Source organism: Varanus komodoensis, unplaced genomic scaffold (assembly GCF_004798865.1).
Source record: "Varanus komodoensis strain SLA01 unplaced genomic scaffold, ASM479886v1 scaffold106, whole genome shotgun sequence".
NCBI classification, from domain to species: Eukaryota; Metazoa; Chordata; class Lepidosauria; order Squamata; family Varanidae; genus Varanus; species Varanus komodoensis.
This window is the reverse complement of record NW_025335301.1, coordinates 401,620-422,449: the sequence shown is the minus strand read 5'-3', so window position 1 is coordinate 422,449 and position 20,830 is coordinate 401,620. Positions and strand designations below refer to the sequence as shown.

The 20,830-nt window shown below is 49.0% G+C and overlaps 1 protein-coding gene across 3 annotated transcripts in view; it reads right to left on the bottom strand.

Annotated features, from left to right (window-relative positions):
• Positions 1 to 20,830, bottom strand: part of ACOT7 (acyl-CoA thioesterase 7) — a 93,214-nt gene that overhangs the window by 53,942 nt on the left and 18,442 nt on the right. For all 3 annotated transcript variants that reach the window (XM_044419644.1, XM_044419645.1, XM_044419646.1), the window contains exons 4-5: positions 11,475 to 11,566; positions 8,483 to 8,597 (exon numbers count right to left, since the gene is read on the bottom strand). In XM_044419644.1, coding sequence (XP_044275579.1) covers positions 8,483 to 8,597; positions 11,475 to 11,566 — 207 coding nt within the window. The remainder of the gene's footprint in view (positions 1 to 8,482; positions 8,598 to 11,474; positions 11,567 to 20,830) is intronic.

Below are 20,830 nucleotides of genomic sequence, written 5' to 3'. Positions count from 1 at the left end.
CACGGGAAGCAGGGGCATCTCACAGAGGCAGACAGCGATGCCTAGTCTAGCCCCTCCAACAAAGGGGGAGCCAGGCCTTTCTCTAGGAAAGCTCATTTGAAGAGTCTCCTGGACATCGCTCACTCGCCCGTCCTCTGTGCTGGGTCGCCAGGCAACCACAGCACAAATTCCACGTGCTCTTGTGTGTTCTAAAAAACACCTAAAATTAAGCAGGGTGGGGGGAGCATTCTCTTCAGAAGCAAAAATACCCTGCAGGTCACTGCAGCAGGGCTGTAAGTCTATTCAGTCACATGCTACAACAGCGCTAATGGCATTAGAAGATGCTACCAGGGACTGCTGATGTGTGCTGCTTTGGACCCCCCGCCCCCCCGCCAAACCGTCTCTTCAAATCCACGGGAGGCACCACATATTCCCAGCGGACGTGTGCACGACTGCATGCAAGCTATAAATAGAAGCGCACAGACAGTCTGTAAGCAGAAATAGCTGGATCCGAACCCCACTGTCTTCCCGATGACAGAGGGAGAGCGTCTAAGGAGAAGGAAGCTTAGGAGGATGGCTCTTGCTGCAGGAAAGTTACATGGTTCTGGTCTCTTCATTCCCCCAAAGGCAGGCTTTGGTTTTTTCTCAGAAGAGGAGCACACACTGCGCAGAGAGGAGGAGCTACAAAGGAGAGTGCCTGTGGCACAAGTCCCAGAAAGGGTGCAGCCCCAAACTCCAGACTAGCTGAGCCAGGATTCTCAGCTTCCATGCCACAAATGAAAGCTCTGGACCATTCCAGGATATCGTCAGGCCACCTGCAAGAGAACTGGGAGGAGCAGGGCAGACAGGGCAGGCCAGTCTGGAAGATAAGCAGAAAGCCAAGAATTGTGCCTCCACTGCCTCTGTGCAACCGAACAGCAGTAGAGGCAAGGCAGCAGAGGTCAGGAGAGCCTCCAGATATGTAGGCCTCCTTTCCGGGCAGGAGGCCCCAAGCTCCCGTGCAAGAACCATAGAATCATAGAAGAGATGGAAGGGGCCCTGAAGGCCATCGAGTCCAATGCCCTGGCTGTTGCAGGACACCAAGTCACACCATCCCACTCAAATGGCTGTCCAGTTCTGCCTTGAATGCCTCTAGTGCGGGAGAACCCACCACTTCTCCACTGGTTCCACTGCCATATTGCTCTGACAGTGAGGAAGCTTTTCCTGATGTTCAGCCTGAATCTGGGTTGTCGCAACTTGACTTGATTATTCCATGTCCTGCACTCTGGCACCAGCAAGAAGAGATCCTTGTGACAGCCTTTGAGGCACTTACAGAGGGATATCATGTCCCCCCTCAGTCTTCTCAAGGCTGAACATGCCCAGTTCCCTCAGTCTCTCCTCACAGGGCAGTGTTTCCAAACGCTGGATCATTTTTGTTGCCCTCCACTGGACCCTTTCTAATTTACCTGCATCTTTCTTAAGTCTTGGTGCTCAGAACTGGACACAGTATTCCAGGTGAGGTCTGACTAGTGAGGAGTATAGAGGAGCTGCTACTTCTCATGATTTGGAAAGTAATACTTCTGTTAATGCATCCCAAAATAGCATTTGCCCTTTTCATAGCTGCATCGCATTGTTGGCTCATGTTTAGCCTATTGTCCACAATTACTCCAAGATCTTTTTCTTGTTCAGTTCTGTTGAGCCACGTATTCCCCATCTTGTATCACTGCATTTGGTTTCTTTTTCCTAGGTGGTGGACTTGGAACTTGTCCTTGTTGAATTTCATTCTGTTGGTTTCAGCCCGGTGTTCAAGTTTATCAAGATCGCCCTGAATCTTCAATCTGCCTTCTAGGTGTTTGCTATTCTGCCCAGTTTGTATCATCTGCAAATTTGATTATCTTTCCTGATACTTCCTCATCTAAATCATTAATAAAGATGTCTGACTGAACCCTGTGGCACCCCACTAGTTACCTGCCTCCAGTGTGAGAAGGTGCCACTGATGAGCACCCTTTGTGTCTGATTTAGCAGCCAAGTTTGGATCCACCTACTAGTTTCTCCATCTAGTCCAGGTTTTGCTAATTTGCTTATCAGAATGTTGTGCAGCACTAAGTCAACAGCTTTGCTAAAGTCTAGGTAGATTATGTCCACAGTGTTCCCTTTGTCCATATGGGAGGTTATCCAGTCAAAAAATGAGATTAAATTAGTCTGACAGGATTTATTTTTGATAAATCCATGCCGGCTTCTATTAATCACTGCATTTTCCTCGAGATGCTTGCAGATGGATTTTTTAATAGTTTGCTCCAGAATTTTTCCAGGGATTGATGTCAGACTAACTGGTCTATAGTTCCCAGGTTCATCTTTTTACCCCTATAGGAAGATAGGGAAAACATCAGCCCTTCTCCAGTCATCTGGCACTTCTCCTGTTTTCCAAGATTTATCGAAGATGATAGCCAGTGGCTCTGAGTTCCTCCGCTAGCTCTTTTATGACTCTGGGATGGAGTTCATCGGGCCCTGGAGATCTGAAAGTGTTTATTCCACCTAGGTATTCCTTGACCTTTTGCCTGTCAGTCTTGGGCTGCCAGCTCTCACTTCCAGCTCTCACTTCCTCTTGACTGCAGATTTCCTTGTGGGAGAAGACTGAAGTGAAGCAGGAATTGAGGGCCTTGGCCACTACTGCTGCTGCAATCTGAAAAGAAAATGCCTCTGTATGCATCTATACCTTCTTCCCCTTCTTCCTTTGCTCTGTCTTTGCTTTCCAAAGAAAAGGCAAAACAGGTCAAGAAGCAATGGTGGGGGAGCCACGGAAAGGACTTGCCTGTAGCAGGGACCAGGCCAGTCGGGTGGAAGGCTGAGGCAGCAGGCTGTTTACCAGCACATGCCACTCCCATCTTAAGGGGAGGGCATACAAACAGAAGATGAGCTGCAGCTTCCACACCTCCTGTCATGCCTAACGGCTCGACAGAGGCATTGGCACGCAAGAGAGGGCCAGAAGCTCACAGTGAGAGTCAGGCATTGGAACAAGGGGATTTATACTTGGGGCCCAGGGCCCAAACGGCCCTCTGCAGCCCGACTCTGAGGCTTCCGAGCGAGTAGCCTCCCCACACCCTGGCTCTGAGTTGTTTGAGCAGGGCGCAGCTTCCCTTCCCCTAGACTCTGAGGTGTTTGAACAAGTTGCCCCCCCCCCCCGCCGCCTCCTGACTCTGAAGCTGCTGGGCAGAGTCCTGGAGAACAGGAAGACATAACAGGAAATGTATGGAACACTCAGCTCCGGAGAAGATTGCAGTGGTTAGACCAACTGGGACAGCGGCAGAGAAGTGTGTCCCACCCACGAATGGAAAGGCATGAAAAGAGATTAAGATCCACGTGACTTTTCCCCTCAGAGTTCAGAAAGGAGGGGCAACTGAGCTGCTCAGAGCCAGGGTGTGGGGAGGCTACTCGCTCGGAAGCCTCAGAGTCGGGCTGCAGAGGGGCCGTTTGGGCCCTGGGCCCCAAGTATAAATCCCCTTATTCCAATGTCTAACTCTCACTGTGAGCTTCTGGCCCCCTCTCGCATGCCAACACCTCTGTCGAGCTGCTAGGCACGACACCTCCTTGCATTCAAGGTGCCACACAGGCAGCCGAGGGTGGCTGGAAGGGCAGCCTTCCTTCTGCACTGCAGACAACTGGGACCCAAAAAGGGTATTCCGGTGCTGAGCTGACCAGATGCAGCATCCCATAATGTATCGTTCGGAGAGAAGGCCTGCCACGCGTCTCCAGCCTCCTTGCTCCCACTCTGCTGCAGACCTACTGCACCAAGAGCAGGCACATTCTGGACCCATCTCTTTCTCACCAAAGCAGCCAACCTTGGCAGCCTATCCTGGAACACTGCAGGTGGGGCATCTTATGCAGGAGATGATGGGAGGTTTAGTTCCTCCAAATCACAGGAAACATAGAATATGATTTGCACGCAGGGATATGGATCATCAAGAAGGATGGGATGAGCTGCCAGCCCAACTGACAATGTTTGGTCCTGATTTGCACTGCATGTAAAACATGAAAGCAAGGCAGAAGTCGGCTGGTCACGTTGTGCCACTTCAGAAGCGCAGGTAGAGTTAGTGTGTCTGGATGTAATGGGGAGGCTTCCAGGCCTAAAGCAAGCAGACTCATCACACCTGCAGTCAAACGCTACATCCTGTTAAGACATTTTAAGGCTTCCTATTGGGATCCTCTTTCTAGACCGGTTGAGTCACTATAAGTACCTTATCCCCACGTAGCCATAATTTTAGCTAGGGAACTTAAGGCAAGAATTGTTAATAACGATGAGTTCTTGGCAGTTACTATGGGAACAGAGGAGGAGGAGGAGGAGGAGGAGATAACATTCTTGTATAAAATTAACTACAAACTAATAGGAGATTGCCTGGTGATATCAATGGGAGCTTTTTTCTTCACTAGCACTACCTGTTACATTTGCTTTTCTGCATATCTCCTGGTCACATTATCTGACTTCACTCTAATACCATTGGGAGACAACGATCATCAACCAGAGAATGTCTTTTTTTAAAGTGAACCTAAAAGTCCATGATTAAACCAAGCAGGTGCCCCATTCTCCCACTGAGAGCATCTGGATTAATATACCTGGAGCACAGAATAAAAGGAGAACAGTGGCTGGAGTCTGTTACTGACCACCCAGTCAAGGAGCAGATGAGGACGAAACCTTAGAAAAGCAAATTGCCAGTGCTTCAAGGAGGCGTGTTTTCATTATGAGGGACTTCAGTTTCCCCAGTGTCTGTTGGCAGATATTCTGCCAAACGTGAGAGGTTCCTAACATGCACTGCTGATAACTTCCTCCTACAGAAAGTGGAGGAGTGAACAAGAGGAGCAGCTGCCCTTGACTTGATACCAACCCACAGAGAAGCCTGGTGGACAAAGTGGCAGCTACAGGAGCTCTGGGGGAAATGGCCACGCCTCTCGTGCGCTCTTGATTCTCAGGAAGGAAAGCCCATTTTAATGAACTCAGGACAGTGGTAAGCAATGTCCCATGTCAAGTGACTCTAATGAGAAAATGAGTGTAAGATGGGTGCGGATTTTTTAAAAGGAAATTCTAAAGGCATAATTACAAGCAATTCCAACAAGGGAAAAGGGTAGAAGACAGCAGAAGAAACCCGTGCGGCTTCAAAGAGAGCTTAGGGAGGTTCTGAAAACAAAACAAGACACATGCAGGAAGTGGAAGGGAGGCCAGGCTCCAAAGGAAGAATGCAGGCAGGTAGCACGCAATTGCAGGGTCGGCATCAGAAAGGCTAAAGCTGGGAATGAACTGAGGCCAGCCTACTTCAGATATGTACAAAGCGAAACACAGAGGAAAGAGAAGGGAGTTCAACTACTCAGTGAGGATGGCAAAATGAGAGCAGATGACAAAGAAAAGGCAGGAGTGCTCAGCTCCTACTTTGGCTCAGTCTTCACCCAGAAGAACAAACACAACCTGCCTGATGAAGGGGAGGTACAAGCTGAAGAATGATGAGCTCCCCCCTAGATTGATAAAGGAGCTGGCAGAAGAATGCTCAGATCACGCTCCATTCTCTTGGAGAAATCATGGAGGACGGGGAAGTGCCAGAGGACTGCAGAAGAGCAAATGTTGCCCCTGCTTCGAGAATGGGGAAAAAACAAGAACCTGAGAACTACAGAACAGTCAGTCTAACATCAAACCTTGGGGAAATTATGGAGATTAGAAAGCAGTTCATCTACAAACACCTTGACAACAATGCAGTGATTATTATAGATGCCAACATGGATTTTTCAAGAACAAATACTGCCAGACTAAGCTGATTGTGATTGGTTAACCTCTCTAAATGGACTGTGGGAATGCCGTGGACATAATATATCTTGTCTTCAGCAAAGTTTGTGACAAAGGGCCCCATTATTTCCTAATTAGAAAACGAAGAGTAGGCTAGATGGAACAATAATAAGTGGATAATAATAATAAGTTGGCTACAAAACTGGGCTCAAAGAGTTTTCATCAATGGCTCCTTCTCAAATTGGAGAGAAGTAACAAGTGGGGTACCACAGGGCTCAGTTCTGGGCCCACTGTGCTTCAACATTTTCATTAATGACTTGGACGAGGAAGTGCAGGAAACAATTATCTCATTTGCAGATGACAAAAAAATGGGTGGAAGAGCTGATATCCTGGAAAACAGAAGCAAGAATCAAGGTGATCTTGATAGGTTGGAGCACTGGGCTAAAAACAACAGAATGAAATTCAGCAGGGACAAATGCCAAGTTCAACACCAAGGAAAAGTGAGCCAAAGGCATAGTTACAAGATGGGAGATACCTGACTCAACAAAACTGCAAGTGAGAAGGATCATGGACTTGGTGCAGAGCACAAGCGGAGTATGACTCAACAATGTGATGTGACTGCAAAAAGGGCAAATGCTATTTTGGGCTGCATTATCAAAAGCAGCACCTCTAAATCATGTGAAGTACCAGTCCCCCTTTCCTCAGCACTGCTAGGCCTCCTCTGGAGTGCTGCACTCAGTTCTTGACACCAGCGTTTAAGAAAGATGCAGACAAGCTGGACAGGGTTAGGGTTAGGGTGATCTAGTGACTGGGACCAAAACCCTGCGAGGAGAGATTGAAAGAACTAGGCAAATTACAGGAAGCCTTGTTCCAGCTGAAAATCCTAACTGTTAAATTTGTAAGCTGCCCCGAGGCTTGTTGCAATGGGGGTGGCATAAAAATGCTTTAAATAAATAAATAAATGATAGAGCCCTACAACAATAGAACCAATTACTCTGAGAGATTGCAGGTTCTCCCACCCTGAAGGCATTCAAGTTGTGGCTGGACAGCCAACTGCAAGGGAAGGTTTTCCTTGGAGTCCTGCACTGAACTGGGGGTTGGATCCAATGGCCCCTTCCAACTCCACTACTGTATGATTCAATGTTTCTATGAAAACTCCATGATTATTATTATTCAGATTTTTTTCCTTTTTATGCTTTGCCCCTTACCTCAAGTTATAGGAGCAGATATATACTGGATTTGCATGACCAGGAATGAAGAATTAATGGTTGCTTGTTGTGTTCTCCAAACCTAGTCTATATCTGGTCCCTTAACCTTCATGTAAGAGTCAAAAAACGAAAAGGAAGAAACTATCCCACCGTCTGTTCTAAGCCTTCGCCCTACCACGATGGTTTGTTGTGTTGTCCAAATGATGGCAACCCAACCCACAACCCAGAACAAGAAGGGGGCAGGGGAAGGGCAACAGCTGCTGCTCTTGCTGAGTGGTTAGCCAAACAGCAATGTGAGCAGCTGCCCCAGTTTGAAGTAAGCGTCAGAGGCACTCCAGCTCTTCCCACTTCCTGCCCCAGAGTTCCTCTGCGGGGCAGCAGCTGGGCCATGCAGCTGACTGTCCTCCCCACTTCTGCCTGTGAAGCAGCCCCACAAGTGGGAAAGGGGCGAATCATCTGGGCAGCCACGCCTGCAAGAAGGAGTGTCAAATCAGAAGGAAATCCATCCATGGACTAACAAGACAGAGAACCTAAAATGGAGGGGAAAGTTGCATTCCAAAACCAGCCTCGAGTGGGTCTAGCTCAGCCTAGGGGACTTGCCCAGGGAGCCTGTGGACTCTCTCGCACTGGAGGCATTCAGATGACAATGACAGCAACCCTTGCATTTCTATACTGCCCAACAGCCAAAACCTTCTGGGTGGTTTGCAACAGTACATGACAGCAATGCAGTAATATACAATAAAATGGCATGGCATCTTATCAAAAGAAACATAAACAATTAAAAATAGCTAAGACAAACAGTGAAGAATAAGCCTGTAAAAAAGAAGCAGCTGAGATGAGCAATCCCCTCAAGCCCCTTAGCCTCATGTTTTAAGATGCAGCTGGACAACCATCTTTCAGAGATGCTTTAACCTAAGAGTCCTGAATGAGCCGATGCCCCAACTCTTCTAGGCTTCTGCAACCTAGAAAGCAGGTCAGACCGTGGCCTACGTCCCAACCAGGACGCATCCACCGGCTCTGATGCACAGGCTTCATACAGCCTCCTCCCTGCAGCCCAGTGACTCACTTGGGTCTTCTGCCAAGAGGACACTCCTTCCCAGCTCGCACCCCACCCTCCACGCGGGTGGCTGCGTCAGCCCACACCCACTGAAGGGGCGCCACAGGAGGCCCTCCTCCCCTCCCCTCCCCTCCCCTGCAAGCCCTCTCACTCCATGGGGCATCCGTGGAAGGACTGCAATTAACAGTGCAGCGGGAGACACTGGGACGGTGCAAACTGGTGTCCTGCAACAGCAGGGGTTGGACCCGAGGGCCTCCACGGTCCCGTCCAGCTCCAGTACACTATGATTCTATTCTATGAATGTGGCTCATGATGAAATGTTGTGTGTTTTTAATTGCTACCCAGCTGGGAATTAAATAGCAATACTGATTACTCATGAGAACAGCTGCCCCAAATTTACAGTGCCTGGCTTCTGCAGCCCCACGGGGATTCATCAGGAATTAAGCCCAGCTCGATCCAGAGGGGTCTGCCTGATGCAGGCATGCCTTTTACCTGGGTTGATGACGGGCTGGATGATGTCCCCATTTCTCTCCTTGGTTTCCAGCCGTTCCAGCTTTTGCTCCTCATAGCGCCTTCGCCCTTCCTCCTCCTGCTCCTTCCTTGCAAACTGACAGGAAAGACAAAGACCAGATGTTCAGCCCAGATGTGGAGCCAAGTCGCAGGGAGGGCCAAAGAGCGCTGCCTGGTTGACAGCACCACTGGTTGCACTGCCACGAGGCTCCACCAGTGACGGGGGGGGAGGGGGGCATCAGCTGGAGCACACCCCTGAATGGGCTTTTCTGCACAACCACTGGAGCAGACAGACACTTCCCCTTGGCAGTGAATGCCAGCATTATACTAGAAGAGCGGATCACCCAAGGTAAGGCCCAGAGAAATGCGAGCGAGGGCAAATGACCTGGACGATGCATTGAAATTGCACACGACACTGGCGGAGAGAGTCGCCAGGGAAAAAACAGTGGCTGGCACGGAAGCGGCTCTCTGTGTGGCCGCAGCTGCAGACGGTGGGATGGTGGCAAAATCTGGCATCCTCAGTTGTCCAAATGGGAACCGTAACCCACAGGCCTGACTCCTGCTTTTTAGGGATCCATGGGCAACGTGAGAGTGGAGGAGCTCCGAACAGAAGCACAGAAGTAAGAGATGGGGAAAGGAAGGCCTACAAACAGGAAGCATCCCGGAAGGCTCTGCGGCACCCTTTGCTGAAGCAGGGATGGAGCCTTCAGCACGGTGGGGGCATGGGCTGGCACTGTGCTCCCCTGGGCTTGCTGCAAAGCACTGCGCCACCAGCCAGTGTGCTCTTATTTGGGCACAAAAGAGCAGCTTCCTGTTTAAGATCCCACCCTGGTCTCACACATAAGTTCCTAGGGAAGTCACTTTTCTCCTAGTCTCACCAGTCTGGCTTCTGGCAATGGAATGTTCTGCGACCAGCCATGCCCACGATGAAAGCCCTGTTCAGAATAGGCAAGCTGCCCTGCAAGAGCGGCCGGGGACTTAGAGGCACAGAAGAGAGTCACCCCCCTAGAAGTCGAGGGGCTCCTCAGCGCACTGGACGTTACAAAGGCGCCAGGCCCTGAGGGGTTACACCCGAGAGTACTTAGAGAGTTGGCAGGGGTTCTCTCACGCCCGCTGGCCTCCATTTTTGAGGTCTCCTGGAGAACGAGTGAAGTTCCAGAGGACTGGAGGGTGGCATCAGTGGTTCCAATTTTCAAAAAGAATAGTAGAAGGGACATGGGGAATTACAGACCAGTTAGCCTTAACTCCATTGTAGGAAAAACAATGGAAAGGCTCATAATAGAGAGAGATCTAGTGATGCTAGATAGGGAAAGGAGGGTGGCAGCCACACAACACGGCTTCCGCAAAAACAGGTCCTGCCAGGCAGGCCTTGTGGAATTCTATGACAAGGTTTCGAGATGGCTAGATGGAGGGGATGCAGTGGATGTGGTATACCTGGATTTCAGCAAGGCCTTTGACAAAGTGCCCCATGATATCCTGGTGGAGAAACTGAGGAGTTTCAGGATACACCAAAGCACTGTCCGGTGGATTAGGGCATGGTTGACTGACCAAAAGCAGAGGGTAACCATTAGTGGGGAATTGTCAGGATCATCAGTGACAAGCGGGGTCCCCCAGGGCTCTGTCCTGGGGCCGATCCTGTTCAATCTTTTCATCAACAACATGGAAGGAGGGGTGAGCAGTCTGCTGATCAAATTCGCAGATGATAGTAAAACTGGAGCAGTGGCCACAACTGAGGAGCACGTACTCCAGATCCAAAAGGGTCTGGACAGACTATGGAAGTGGGCAGGAGACAACAGGATGGCGTTCAATGTGGATAAGTGCAAGGTCTTGCACTTGGGGCATAGGAATAGGTGTCATAAGTACAGGTTAGGGAACAAGTGGCTGGAGAGCAGCACTTGTGAAAGGGACCTCGGGGTGCTGGTCGACTGCAGGCTGAACATGAGTCAGCAGTGTGATGAGGTGGTCAAGAGGGTAAACGCCACCCTTGGCTGCACAGCCAGAAGCGTGGCTTCTAGATCGAGAGAGGTATTACTGCCACTCTATACAACTCTGGTGTGCCCAAAACTGGAGTATTGTGTTCAGTTTTGGGCCCCTCATTACAGGAAGGGTATAGCCAAGTTAGAGACACTGCAGCACAGGGCCACAAGGTTAGTGGCCGGTTTGCAGGGGATGCCGTATGAGGTGAGACTGAGGGAACTGGGTCTCTTCAGCCTAGTGAAGAGGAGACTCCGAGGGGATCTGTAGGCGACATACAGCTATGTGAGGGGATGTCACATGGAGGTGGGTAGAGACCTGTTCTCTCCTGCAGAGTAAGGCAGAACACGCTCCAACGGAGCAAAGCTCAGGGAACCAAGGTTCCATTTGGATGCCAGGAAGTAGTTCCTGACAGTTAGGACCCCGAGGGTGTGGAATGGGCTTCCACAGGAGGTGGTTGAAGCCTCATCAGTGAGGGTGTTCAAAGATAGGCTGGACATGCTCATGGTGGGCATGTCATGAGCGGAGCCGGCTAGAGCTGGGGGTCAGACTAGATGGCCTGGGAGGTCCCTTCTGACTCACTCTGTTTCTGTGTTTCTATGAGTGTTCATGACACTCCTATCAAAATTCCAAATTGGTCCCCTGATTGAAAAGGAACCAGGACCTGACCAGGTGTAAGTCAGGAAAGCCAAAAGTAAGCACTGGTTCTTAGGCAGCAGAGTCAGCACCCGGCTTCATGCGCTTGGGAATGTGCCAATGAACCTGTGGCAAGGATAAATTGTTCGCTGCAAAGAGATAAGCGCACAGACATACCCTCTACTCCCAAACCCCTTTTCTCATCAGAGCTGCTCAGACTGTTTACCATGTATATGCAATTAAGCAAATATTCATAAACATGCACATGCGTTTTGTCTGTAGGATCACCACCATGTCAGGACTTTCATGCATCCCCTCCTTCTCCCTAAAAATTCTCAGCCATCAGTGTTTGGGCACAACCTACCTGAATAGGGGGCACTTCCAAAACTTTGTGCACGTTGTGGAGAGAAAGGGGCACATACCACAGTGTAGCCTTGTTTGTCACCCTCTTCACACCTTTTGGGAGGAAGAAAAATCTGTAAATGAGGGCAGCACAGAAAACAGCCTGGGATGCAGGAACTCAGGAATCAATGCTGAACACCAGTACATCAAAAGTGGCCTTTCTCCAGGTGCCTTCACAAATCAGGTGGGATTTGACAGCGAAGGACACTCTCTGGGTGGGCACCCAAACTTTGCATCTCAGTCATGCTTAACTGGCTACACTGAAGCATGGAAGGATAATTGCACTATTAATTACCAACTTCCAATGTTATGAATGGGCACTATGTTCATTTCACATATGCTTACATTTCAATTAAATTGCATTCAATTGTCATGGGGATGGGCCTTTCATTGCCATATGGCCCCACATAACATACCACTGCTATTGATGCCACCTGGGATCTTTTAGATGTCAGGCAAAATCCACTGAATTTTAATGTCCTTTTAAATCTGTCTTTAAATTTCTTTTTTAAGGCACTCTTTCAGTGTTTTATGGGGTCATTTTCTGCTGCTTTGTTTGAACTGTTTTACTGATGCCTGATTTTTTACAAACTTAATTTCATATAAATCCCTCTAAATCACCATTAGGACTTTCCAAGTCTGAAGGCAACATAAGTTTCTTCAACCAAATGAAGCATGAAATGTGTGTGGGTCACTTTTGTCTTCCACAACAGCATTGTGAGATGGGTTGTCCATATCTGCTTTAAAATGAGGTACTAATGCCTATGAAAGGTTTGTCCAAGGCCCCTCAAAGCCTTTGAACAGCTGTCCCCAGTTACTAGTCCCAATTTAGCTTAAAGATAATTCCTCCTTGCAGGCCTTTCGAAACACGGGCTTTTCAGTAATAAAAATAACCTGCAATCTGGCAAATCCCATTATCTGAAGGTGGGCAATGATCAATGACTTGGCAGACGGGGCAGTGGCTGCAGGGTTCAGCCATGCTCCTTCATCCGAACAAATTTCATCCAGCCACAAATATCCTTGAAAAGTTTGCCACGTCCAGTTAAAGAATATGGGTTTGGCTCCCCAACCTTCATTGGGCTTATTTGTTGACTTGTGCCAAGTTTTTGTCTCTTGAACAAAATATAGGTTTTAGAATCTTCCTATCTGGATTCTCTTCCCTAGTGGCTCACACTGGGTTACTGGCACATTAGGGAGCTTCTTCCACAAGTTTCAGGTGCTAGAGGTGCGTGCAGTACAGTGGCACCTCGGCTCATGAACTTAATCCATTCCAGGACTCTGATCATGACCCAAATTGGTCGTGAGCCAAGTCAAATTTCCCCGTAAGGGTCAATGTAAATAAGGATAATCTGTTCTGTAACTATTTTTGTTAATCTGAAAGCAAAGTGACAAAGAACAACAAAGACCACGGCCATCTCCCCCCTGCCCCCAGCACGACTGCGATTGTGCCCATCATCCCCGCATGAGCGCAATCGCAGCCACAGACGGGTTCGATTGCAGGTGCGCTTGGGGGGGAGGAGATGGGCACGATCGCAACTGTCACCTGATGCGGAGTTTGCTACCTGAGGCAAAATTTTTCAGAAATTTCTGTTCATGACCCAATTTGGTTGTGAACTGAGGTGTTTGTGAGCCAAGGTACCACTGTATAGTATAATGTCAATTACATTCTGGTCCACTTCCTTAGGCTAAATTGATCCTATGGTGAAACCAAGGTTTAAACATTGTGAAGAAAATAATTTTGTTGTGGAGTTGGATAGATGAGTTGATTTTTACCTTGGAACTACTAGCAGGTGATGCCAATGAGGTTTTGCTATTCTTGGCTTTGTGTGCCAAATGAGACTTGTGTCCGTGACTCGGCCTGCCATGACTTGCCTGCTATATGGCAACACTTTCCTTCACTTCCGGAGATGCTTACTGAGATCAGTCAGTTATATCAAGCCACAGTCCATGTTTCTAAATATTTGCTGGTGAATACATGCAATGCATGGGATCTTAGGCAGGAGTGGAAGTGGGAGCTGGACCGTCCCATTCCGCCTGCTTCAGCACCTGCATCTGAATGGCTTCGAACCTCAGGGCACAACTTACTCAGAAAAAGCCCTTGCCTCACGTCTACCGGGCACCACCGTGCCCCTCAGGGGGACATGGCCCATGTCTGCCAATGGCTGGAGATGTTGCCACGCAGCTGATGCTACTTTCAGCCGTATGGTTTGGCAATGGCCAAGAAATGCTTCTTTTGAAAAGCAGGTTATCATGTAGACAGACTTTGTACTGGAGCATTCTTCAATATTTATAAAATACACACTCTTTTAGATGATCGACTTGTTTCCCGAAGATGACAGGTGGTCAGCACCACATAGTTTTGGCAGCTCAAAGACTGAAAGTGCAACAGTGAAAGAATAGACTGACGCCCTTGCAACGCTTTTAACATCAGGACCGGCGGTGCATAAATGCCACTACTGAATGGACGCTTTTGTTGTTCATGTATAAGTCTTAGCAATTGGCATTCTTATACAAACACACACACATGCATACATATCTCTTACCCTACATGTGTTTCTCCAAGCCCAGAGAAGGGTGAGCCTTCAGGCACAGGTCATCAACACACCTGGGGGCAACCAAGGCCAGTGCTCAGTGGCCCTCCCCTGAGAAGCTCCTCCAAGTGTTCCAGGGCATCGCTCACTCCTTTACATGCGCACCATGGAAAATGCCAGTGTAAGCGGCTGAACAGCGGCGGAAAAGGGAAAGCAGGGGCTCCTCTGCAGAGGAGGAAGGGTGAGCATAAGCAGATGTGGAGCCTGACAGACAACCAAAAAGCAGTCAGAGGAGGAGAGACCAGCAGGGAAGAGAAGCAAGTCCCCAGCAACTTTTATTTATTCATTCCTGTTATAAGCAGTACTTTAGGCCATGCCCTTCACAAAGCAATGAACAAATGGAACATCTGTGGAACTCAGAAGTGCACAGTAGTCAGAATCAGAGGTGAATGAGGAAAAAGGCCTTTGGAATGCAGCCACAAGTTTGTGTTAGGGAAAAGAGAAAAAACAAGGACAGCAGAAAACCTGAAAGGGCTCTTCAGAAGTCTGAATTTATTTCATTGGGATCCAGAGGCTGAGATACTGAATGGAACCCCACCCCCAATTTGTTTATGTCTTTACATTTCCATTTATGATGCCAAACACAGAAAGTCCCTCGGTGGCATATAAATAGAAATCTAGCCCCCTCCTTCCCGAGAGGTACTGCTATGCCTCCAGCTAAGCACCAAGTGAGATGCATATTCGTGAGACATCCATTTTGCACACACATCATCATCTTTCGCCAGCGGGCTGGCATAACGCACGTTGTGCACAAGGCGGAAGCGCCAGCATGAAGTTCTTTGGGCAAAAGCTTGAACAATTGCCACAGCCCATCCTCCTGGTGCAGGAATGGACAGAGCTTAGGCTTCAGGGGTCCACTTTGGTTTAGATCTCTGAGGTCCATGAACAGCAGCTCAAGAAGGTGGAGAAAGAATTACAGGACAGGGTGGCCCTGGAACTTGCCTTCCTCCCCTGATCTTGCAGCACACGCTTATCTAGGAGAAGGGGATTTGTTGCTGTCCCTGTTGTTAAAAGACTGGAAGCCAGAGACCCCTGCTGACCCGCTGCAAGTCCCCTGAGCTCCTGATCTGCTGCCAGTGCAGGTGGGGGACATCAATAATTAGGCAGATTATCCCAAAGAAAACTGCCCTCCCCACCCACACAGTTCTCCCATTTTAAGTTCCCAGATCACAGCTGGCAAAGCCCCAGCCTCCTTTCAAATTCTTGGCACCCAACAATCACAGCCAAGCTGAACTGCTGACGCTGTTCAGTCAACTTAGCCCTCACAGCTAATGCTAATTTCTGCTGGATGCAATTAGAAGAAAACGGCAGCAGTGGATGCAAAGTGCAGCCACAAAGACTTCTGAAAGCAGCAGTCTTGGGAATTGCCATTCTTTTCATCAGAATTTTATTCCAGAAAAATGCAATTAGCAGTTCTGTGTCACTTGAGACCCTAGCCTGAAACACTCTTTTTTGGGGGGATGGTTGTTGCTATAGCAACCAGCTCATCAGGATGGGGGGCGGGTTTGCTGGGCGTAAGCAGTAAATCTTATTCCCAAAAGCAGGCTTGTCACATCCACTCCAAGTCAAAGCACCGTGAAAATATATATTTTTAGGTAGTGGAGGAGGAGGGCAGGAAAACATCTCAGTCTTTCTTGCAATTGGAGGAGGAAAGGACTATGTGTGCAAAAATAAACTCCTTTTCTGCCACAACAAAAGGCTGGACATGCAAATCAACCACATTGCAGATTAGCCTGCTTTGTGCAAATGTCTGTTTGCATTTATGATGGGGAAAAGGATTTCAGAGGATCCCGCGCTGCCCGCCCACCCGCCTGCACAACCATCAGCAGCAGCAGCAGCTTGGTCAGAGGGTGAAAACAGGTGCGGCGATTGTGCAAGCAGAGGAGCCAATTCTAGCACCCTTTTGCCCCACTGAATACGAATCCATGCATTCTGTCCTGCGGAAATCTTCCCAAAAACTGCTCCCACAGATTTTTGAAATACCTTCCCGTTTTTGATCCATATTTAAAAATCTTGTGCTGAGTGGGCACTGAATATTTCTAACTTAAACACACAGATCGTAAACACAAGTAATCTAAGAGGGCTGATTGTATCATCCCTTCTCAGTGAGCATGTGGGTAGAATATAATCTGCACATCGTTCATTATTTCTGCACAAATCAAAAAGCTAGTCACATTTTAAAACTGAAAGCTGGACTTTGTCTAGGAAAGAACAAGGCAGAATATAACAAACTGAGTTTAGTGACTTCCTCTTTCTGAAATGCTCTCTTGTGATGACTGATCCCTCAGAGGGAAAATCAGTGTGCATTTTTGGGATACCATTCTGTGTTTTGAGTTCAAATTCCACTTGTTGCCTACATCCCTTTCCAAGGTGTAACACGCTGTCATTAGCAGCGAAGCAGGGTGAGCTTATGCGCTAATTCAATACCTGAATTATAAATTTAAATTTTAACTTCATGAGCAAACAAACAAATACCTGCGTTTTAAACAATGCCTTGACATGTTCTCAGTTCACATGTGGGGGAGGAAGGATCACATGGGGATGGGCAGAGACCTGTTCTCCCCTGCAGAGGAAGGAGGACACACTCCAACGGAGCAAAGCTCAGGGAACCCAGGTTCCATTTGGATGCCAGGAAGCACTTCCTGACAGTTGGGACCCCGAGGGCATGGAATGGGCTTCCACGAGAGGTGGTTGAGGCCCCATTGGTGAGGATGTTCAAGGGTAGGCTGGACATGCACATGGTGGGCATGTCGTGAACGGAGCCGGCTGGAGCCGGGGGTCAGACTAGATGGCCCGGGAGACCCCTTCTGACTCGCTCTGTTTCTCTGTTTCTAAATCCCTGGCACGGTGATAATCTAGAATGCAGATTTGGCAGCAGCCATTTCAGAATCACATATGGGGCTGCCCATTACACGCTGCATGCCGTGCATATACAGACCCCTCATCATCCTGCTCATCAGACCAATGCTGCACAGTCCAGCATCCCGCTTCCCACAAAAGTCCCTGGATGCCCTACATATTAAGCAGGAAATCGCTGGCATTTGCCAGCATGCTGAAAATGGAGGCTCTAGTTTGCCGGTAAAGTCATGGCCAGGAAATGGCGGCGACAGCCTCCCAGTCTTCCCTCAGCCAGGCAGCGGGCGCACATGCCTCGGCTGGGCTCCCTGGCAGCCCTCTCCCAGAACCTGCTGGGAAGGCTCTGTGTTCCAGATGTTGTGACAAGACTTAACGGCTTTAAACTGCGGCTGTGATTCGGAAAGACGGCAGAGGCAAGCATATCTTCCCCAGATGCCGATTTTGTTACATCCCGTTACACCAAAAATGTCTATTCAGCCCAGTTCAGCTTGGAGGCTCTTCTCTCACTCTGAGCCACAGGCGTGTCTATGCAGGCTCCGTATCTCTTCCCCGCTCAGGAGGAGGCAGCCGCGAGGAGGGGTGCTGGCGCAGAAAAAGAGGCCAGCAGGAATTCAATTGGTGCCTGCGCGAGCCCACCGTTCATCGGGAGCGTCTGCCATCGACTGAGATGAACTCCTGGCTCCCAGCTTGATCTGCATATTTGCTTTCAAGGCAGAGTAACCGTGGAAACACACATTCCTCTTCCCACATATGGGCCCAGAGCAGAGGGCTGGGATCTGGTTGCTCCTGCACCTGCTTTGTTTTTACAAAACACGGCGCTTTACGCTGACATATTCACAACGCCCCGTGGCCCAAACCACATGCTCCTGGTCTCTCGGCAAGAGAGGCTCCGAGAGGTGCGGGGTGCAGTGCCAGGTGTCTGGCGGAGGAAGGTGGGAGAGGCAGAAACTAGAAGGGAGAGGGGTGCAAAAGGAAGCCTCTGTCCTCTGTGGCTCCACAGGGGCAGGACCCCGAGCCAGACCTGCGTTTGGGAAAAGAACTAAATTCCCTCAGGCCGATTTGGGCATCATCACATTATTTTTCACTAGTAAAAAGCAGCTTGGCACAGTCCCATTTCATTCCAAATCATATCTGCCAACAAGAAACCTGCTGAAACCAAACACTCATCTCCACAGGCATCTGACACAGAGACACTGCAGTTTAATTCATCCCACTCCTGCCACGGGGACGCAAGCGCACACGGGTGGCGATAACGGGTGCAGTTAACGGGACTGCATCCTGAATCCCACCAGAAGCATCTGCTGGGAAAGGTGAAGAGCCACATTGCGCACTTCGCTACTGTTCGGCATGGGAAAGGCGAGCAGGGCTCTTGTTGTGCGCACATGGAGCACTGCTATGTCTCCCTGCCGCCTATTGCAGCACATGTTGTGAGAGGAGAATAAACGGCCTGGCTAGACATTCCCTCGACTAATCAGAGGGGTCAGTTCACCTGCACTGGCAAACTCTAGTGGCCCGATCATCAGCTTGTTTATGAGAGAGAGAGAGGAGGGAGAGTTCAGTTCTGATCCAGGCTGTGACATTTGCCATGTGTGGATGCCACAGGAAGCCAGAGCTCTGGAAACGAGGAGGCACAAGCCAGTGTTCCTGATGTGCACATCCTGTTAGGCCAATTTCAGACAGAGGCCATCGCATCGCATCGCCTCGTGTGGCCCTGGCCCGACTTTGCTTAGAGGCAGCTGCGTGCCAGGGGAGCCCAGAGGGAGCCGCTCGGCAGCTGTACCAGCAGCTCAGTCCAAATGGGCCACGGCCCTGTCGCTCTGGCACACTGTGACATGCTGGGCAGCCTTTCTGGAAGAGGCAAACGATGCCCTACCCCAGTCAGACTCTGTGGCCTCCTGAGGTGCAATCAGCTGGCACGTGAGGAGTCCATCCCTTTTAGCATCCATTGTTCAAGTGACCTCAGTGTCTGCTGAGTCCTCCACAGCTTCCAGTGGAAGATGGAACTTTTGCCCCACGAAGCAGCGACTCTGCCAGTCAAAGTTTTAACAGACCATGCACAGCTGACTTATTTATTTATTTAGAGTATTTGTATGCCGTCCCATCGCATAGCCTCGGGATGCCTTACATAAAATAAAATAAAACATAATACAAATAAAATCCAGATCCACCCTGGCTGCAGATTAAAACCTATAAGCTGATGTTAAAAGTTATTAAAATATTGTTGAAATAAAAAGGTCTTAGCCATCCCAGGAAGGGCTACCACCACCACCTCCACACGGTAGGCCCACAGCAAATGCCCACACATTTCAAAGCCTTTGAATGCAGAGAGACACAAGGCAACCCACCAGCCCACATCCTTGCCTATAAAGGCGGCTTCCCTCTGGTCACCTGGAGCTTATTCTAATGCCACAGGTGACCAGCTTGGTCCAAGGTAAAAAGCTTGGTCCAAAGGGGAAAACTGCATGAAGTGAAGCTGAAGGAACCACGTGTGTTGCACATTTTTGGAGTAAGAAAACCTGAAAGGCCCAAAGCACTGCACTCTACTCAGGACTGAACATGCAGACTTTAAACCGTAAGAAGGCAAGCTTAGGTTAAAAATCAGGAAAACAGCCTAACTGCTGAATGCTTGAGCAGCTTCATTAAGTAATGGAGATTGTAGAATGTCCCTGCCCGAAAGATTTCTGGAGAAGTCTGGACAGGCAGTTTCATTAGCAACGTAGGATTTGGATATCCTGCTGGAGAAAGAGGGATGGGATCATCTACGGTTTTCTTCTGCTTTTCCTTCTGTTTATTGGATCAACTGTAGTTTGATCCAGCGTTTCTGCTCTCCCCACTGGGAGTGAGGAATCAGAGTGCCTTCCAAAGTTCCTTGCCACGGCGTAGCACAGAGACGAGACCTCCAGAGCAAACCGTGTCTCCCTGCTTCTGTCACGCTGGTCAGAACCTGCCTTTGGGAGGACCTCAGACAGACTGCCATTGAATGCACAATTTCTGTTCCAGGAGCATCTATCTTCTCAAAGGAATTATTGGCCTGATGACAGCCCGGGCTGGACAGCTCACCCAAACTGATTTGCCCAGCTTATTTATGACACCACTGGAACAATTCCTGCAAACTGTGGCTTAAAGCAAAAGCAAGGAGGGAGAAGAGGCTTTCCAAGGCAGGGAGGTGTTTTTGTTAAACTCCCTCAAAGTAGAAACCAATGTCCTACATAAAAATGTGTCACAATAAGTATTTTCTGGTATATGCATTATGGAATTATTTTGCAAAAGATTTGGACTTCGGGCAAGAGGATGGAATGCAGAAAAGGGGAGGGAACAAACCATGAAAGATGAGCTCTTAAATCTTGGGGACTAGTAACCTGAGATTTAAAAAAAAAACTATCCTGATTTTCCTTTCCTTCTGTGGCAAACAAAAATTGGGAGAAAATGATCTGCTCAGAAGGTCACTGTGATATTTGCAAACATCCCATGGAAAGAAAAAAATAACTTCAGATAAGGGGTAGTAAGGAAACTGAAAACATCACTGCACTCCCCAGACAGGCTGAAAAAGACCCCTTCCTCAGCAGCCACGGCTGGTCGGTCAGTGAACGTGCTGCCCAGCTAGGCAGACTGGCCTGGCAAAGCAGCTTCTGAGATGCCCCAATCCTTTGGGAACACAGCTGTTCCCTGGAACCTGAGCTTTGCTTTACCTCTAACCATCAGTTAGACCTTGTGCATGGAGCAGAGAATTTCCACCAAGTCTGACTTGGCCTGGTTTCTCTAATGCAGCTGGAAACCAGAACATGTTCCCAACACGTGACTTGGCTGAGCAGGGTGAGAAATGAGGAACACACAGCATGGGATGGCCTGAAATTCGTTGACAGCAGCAAAG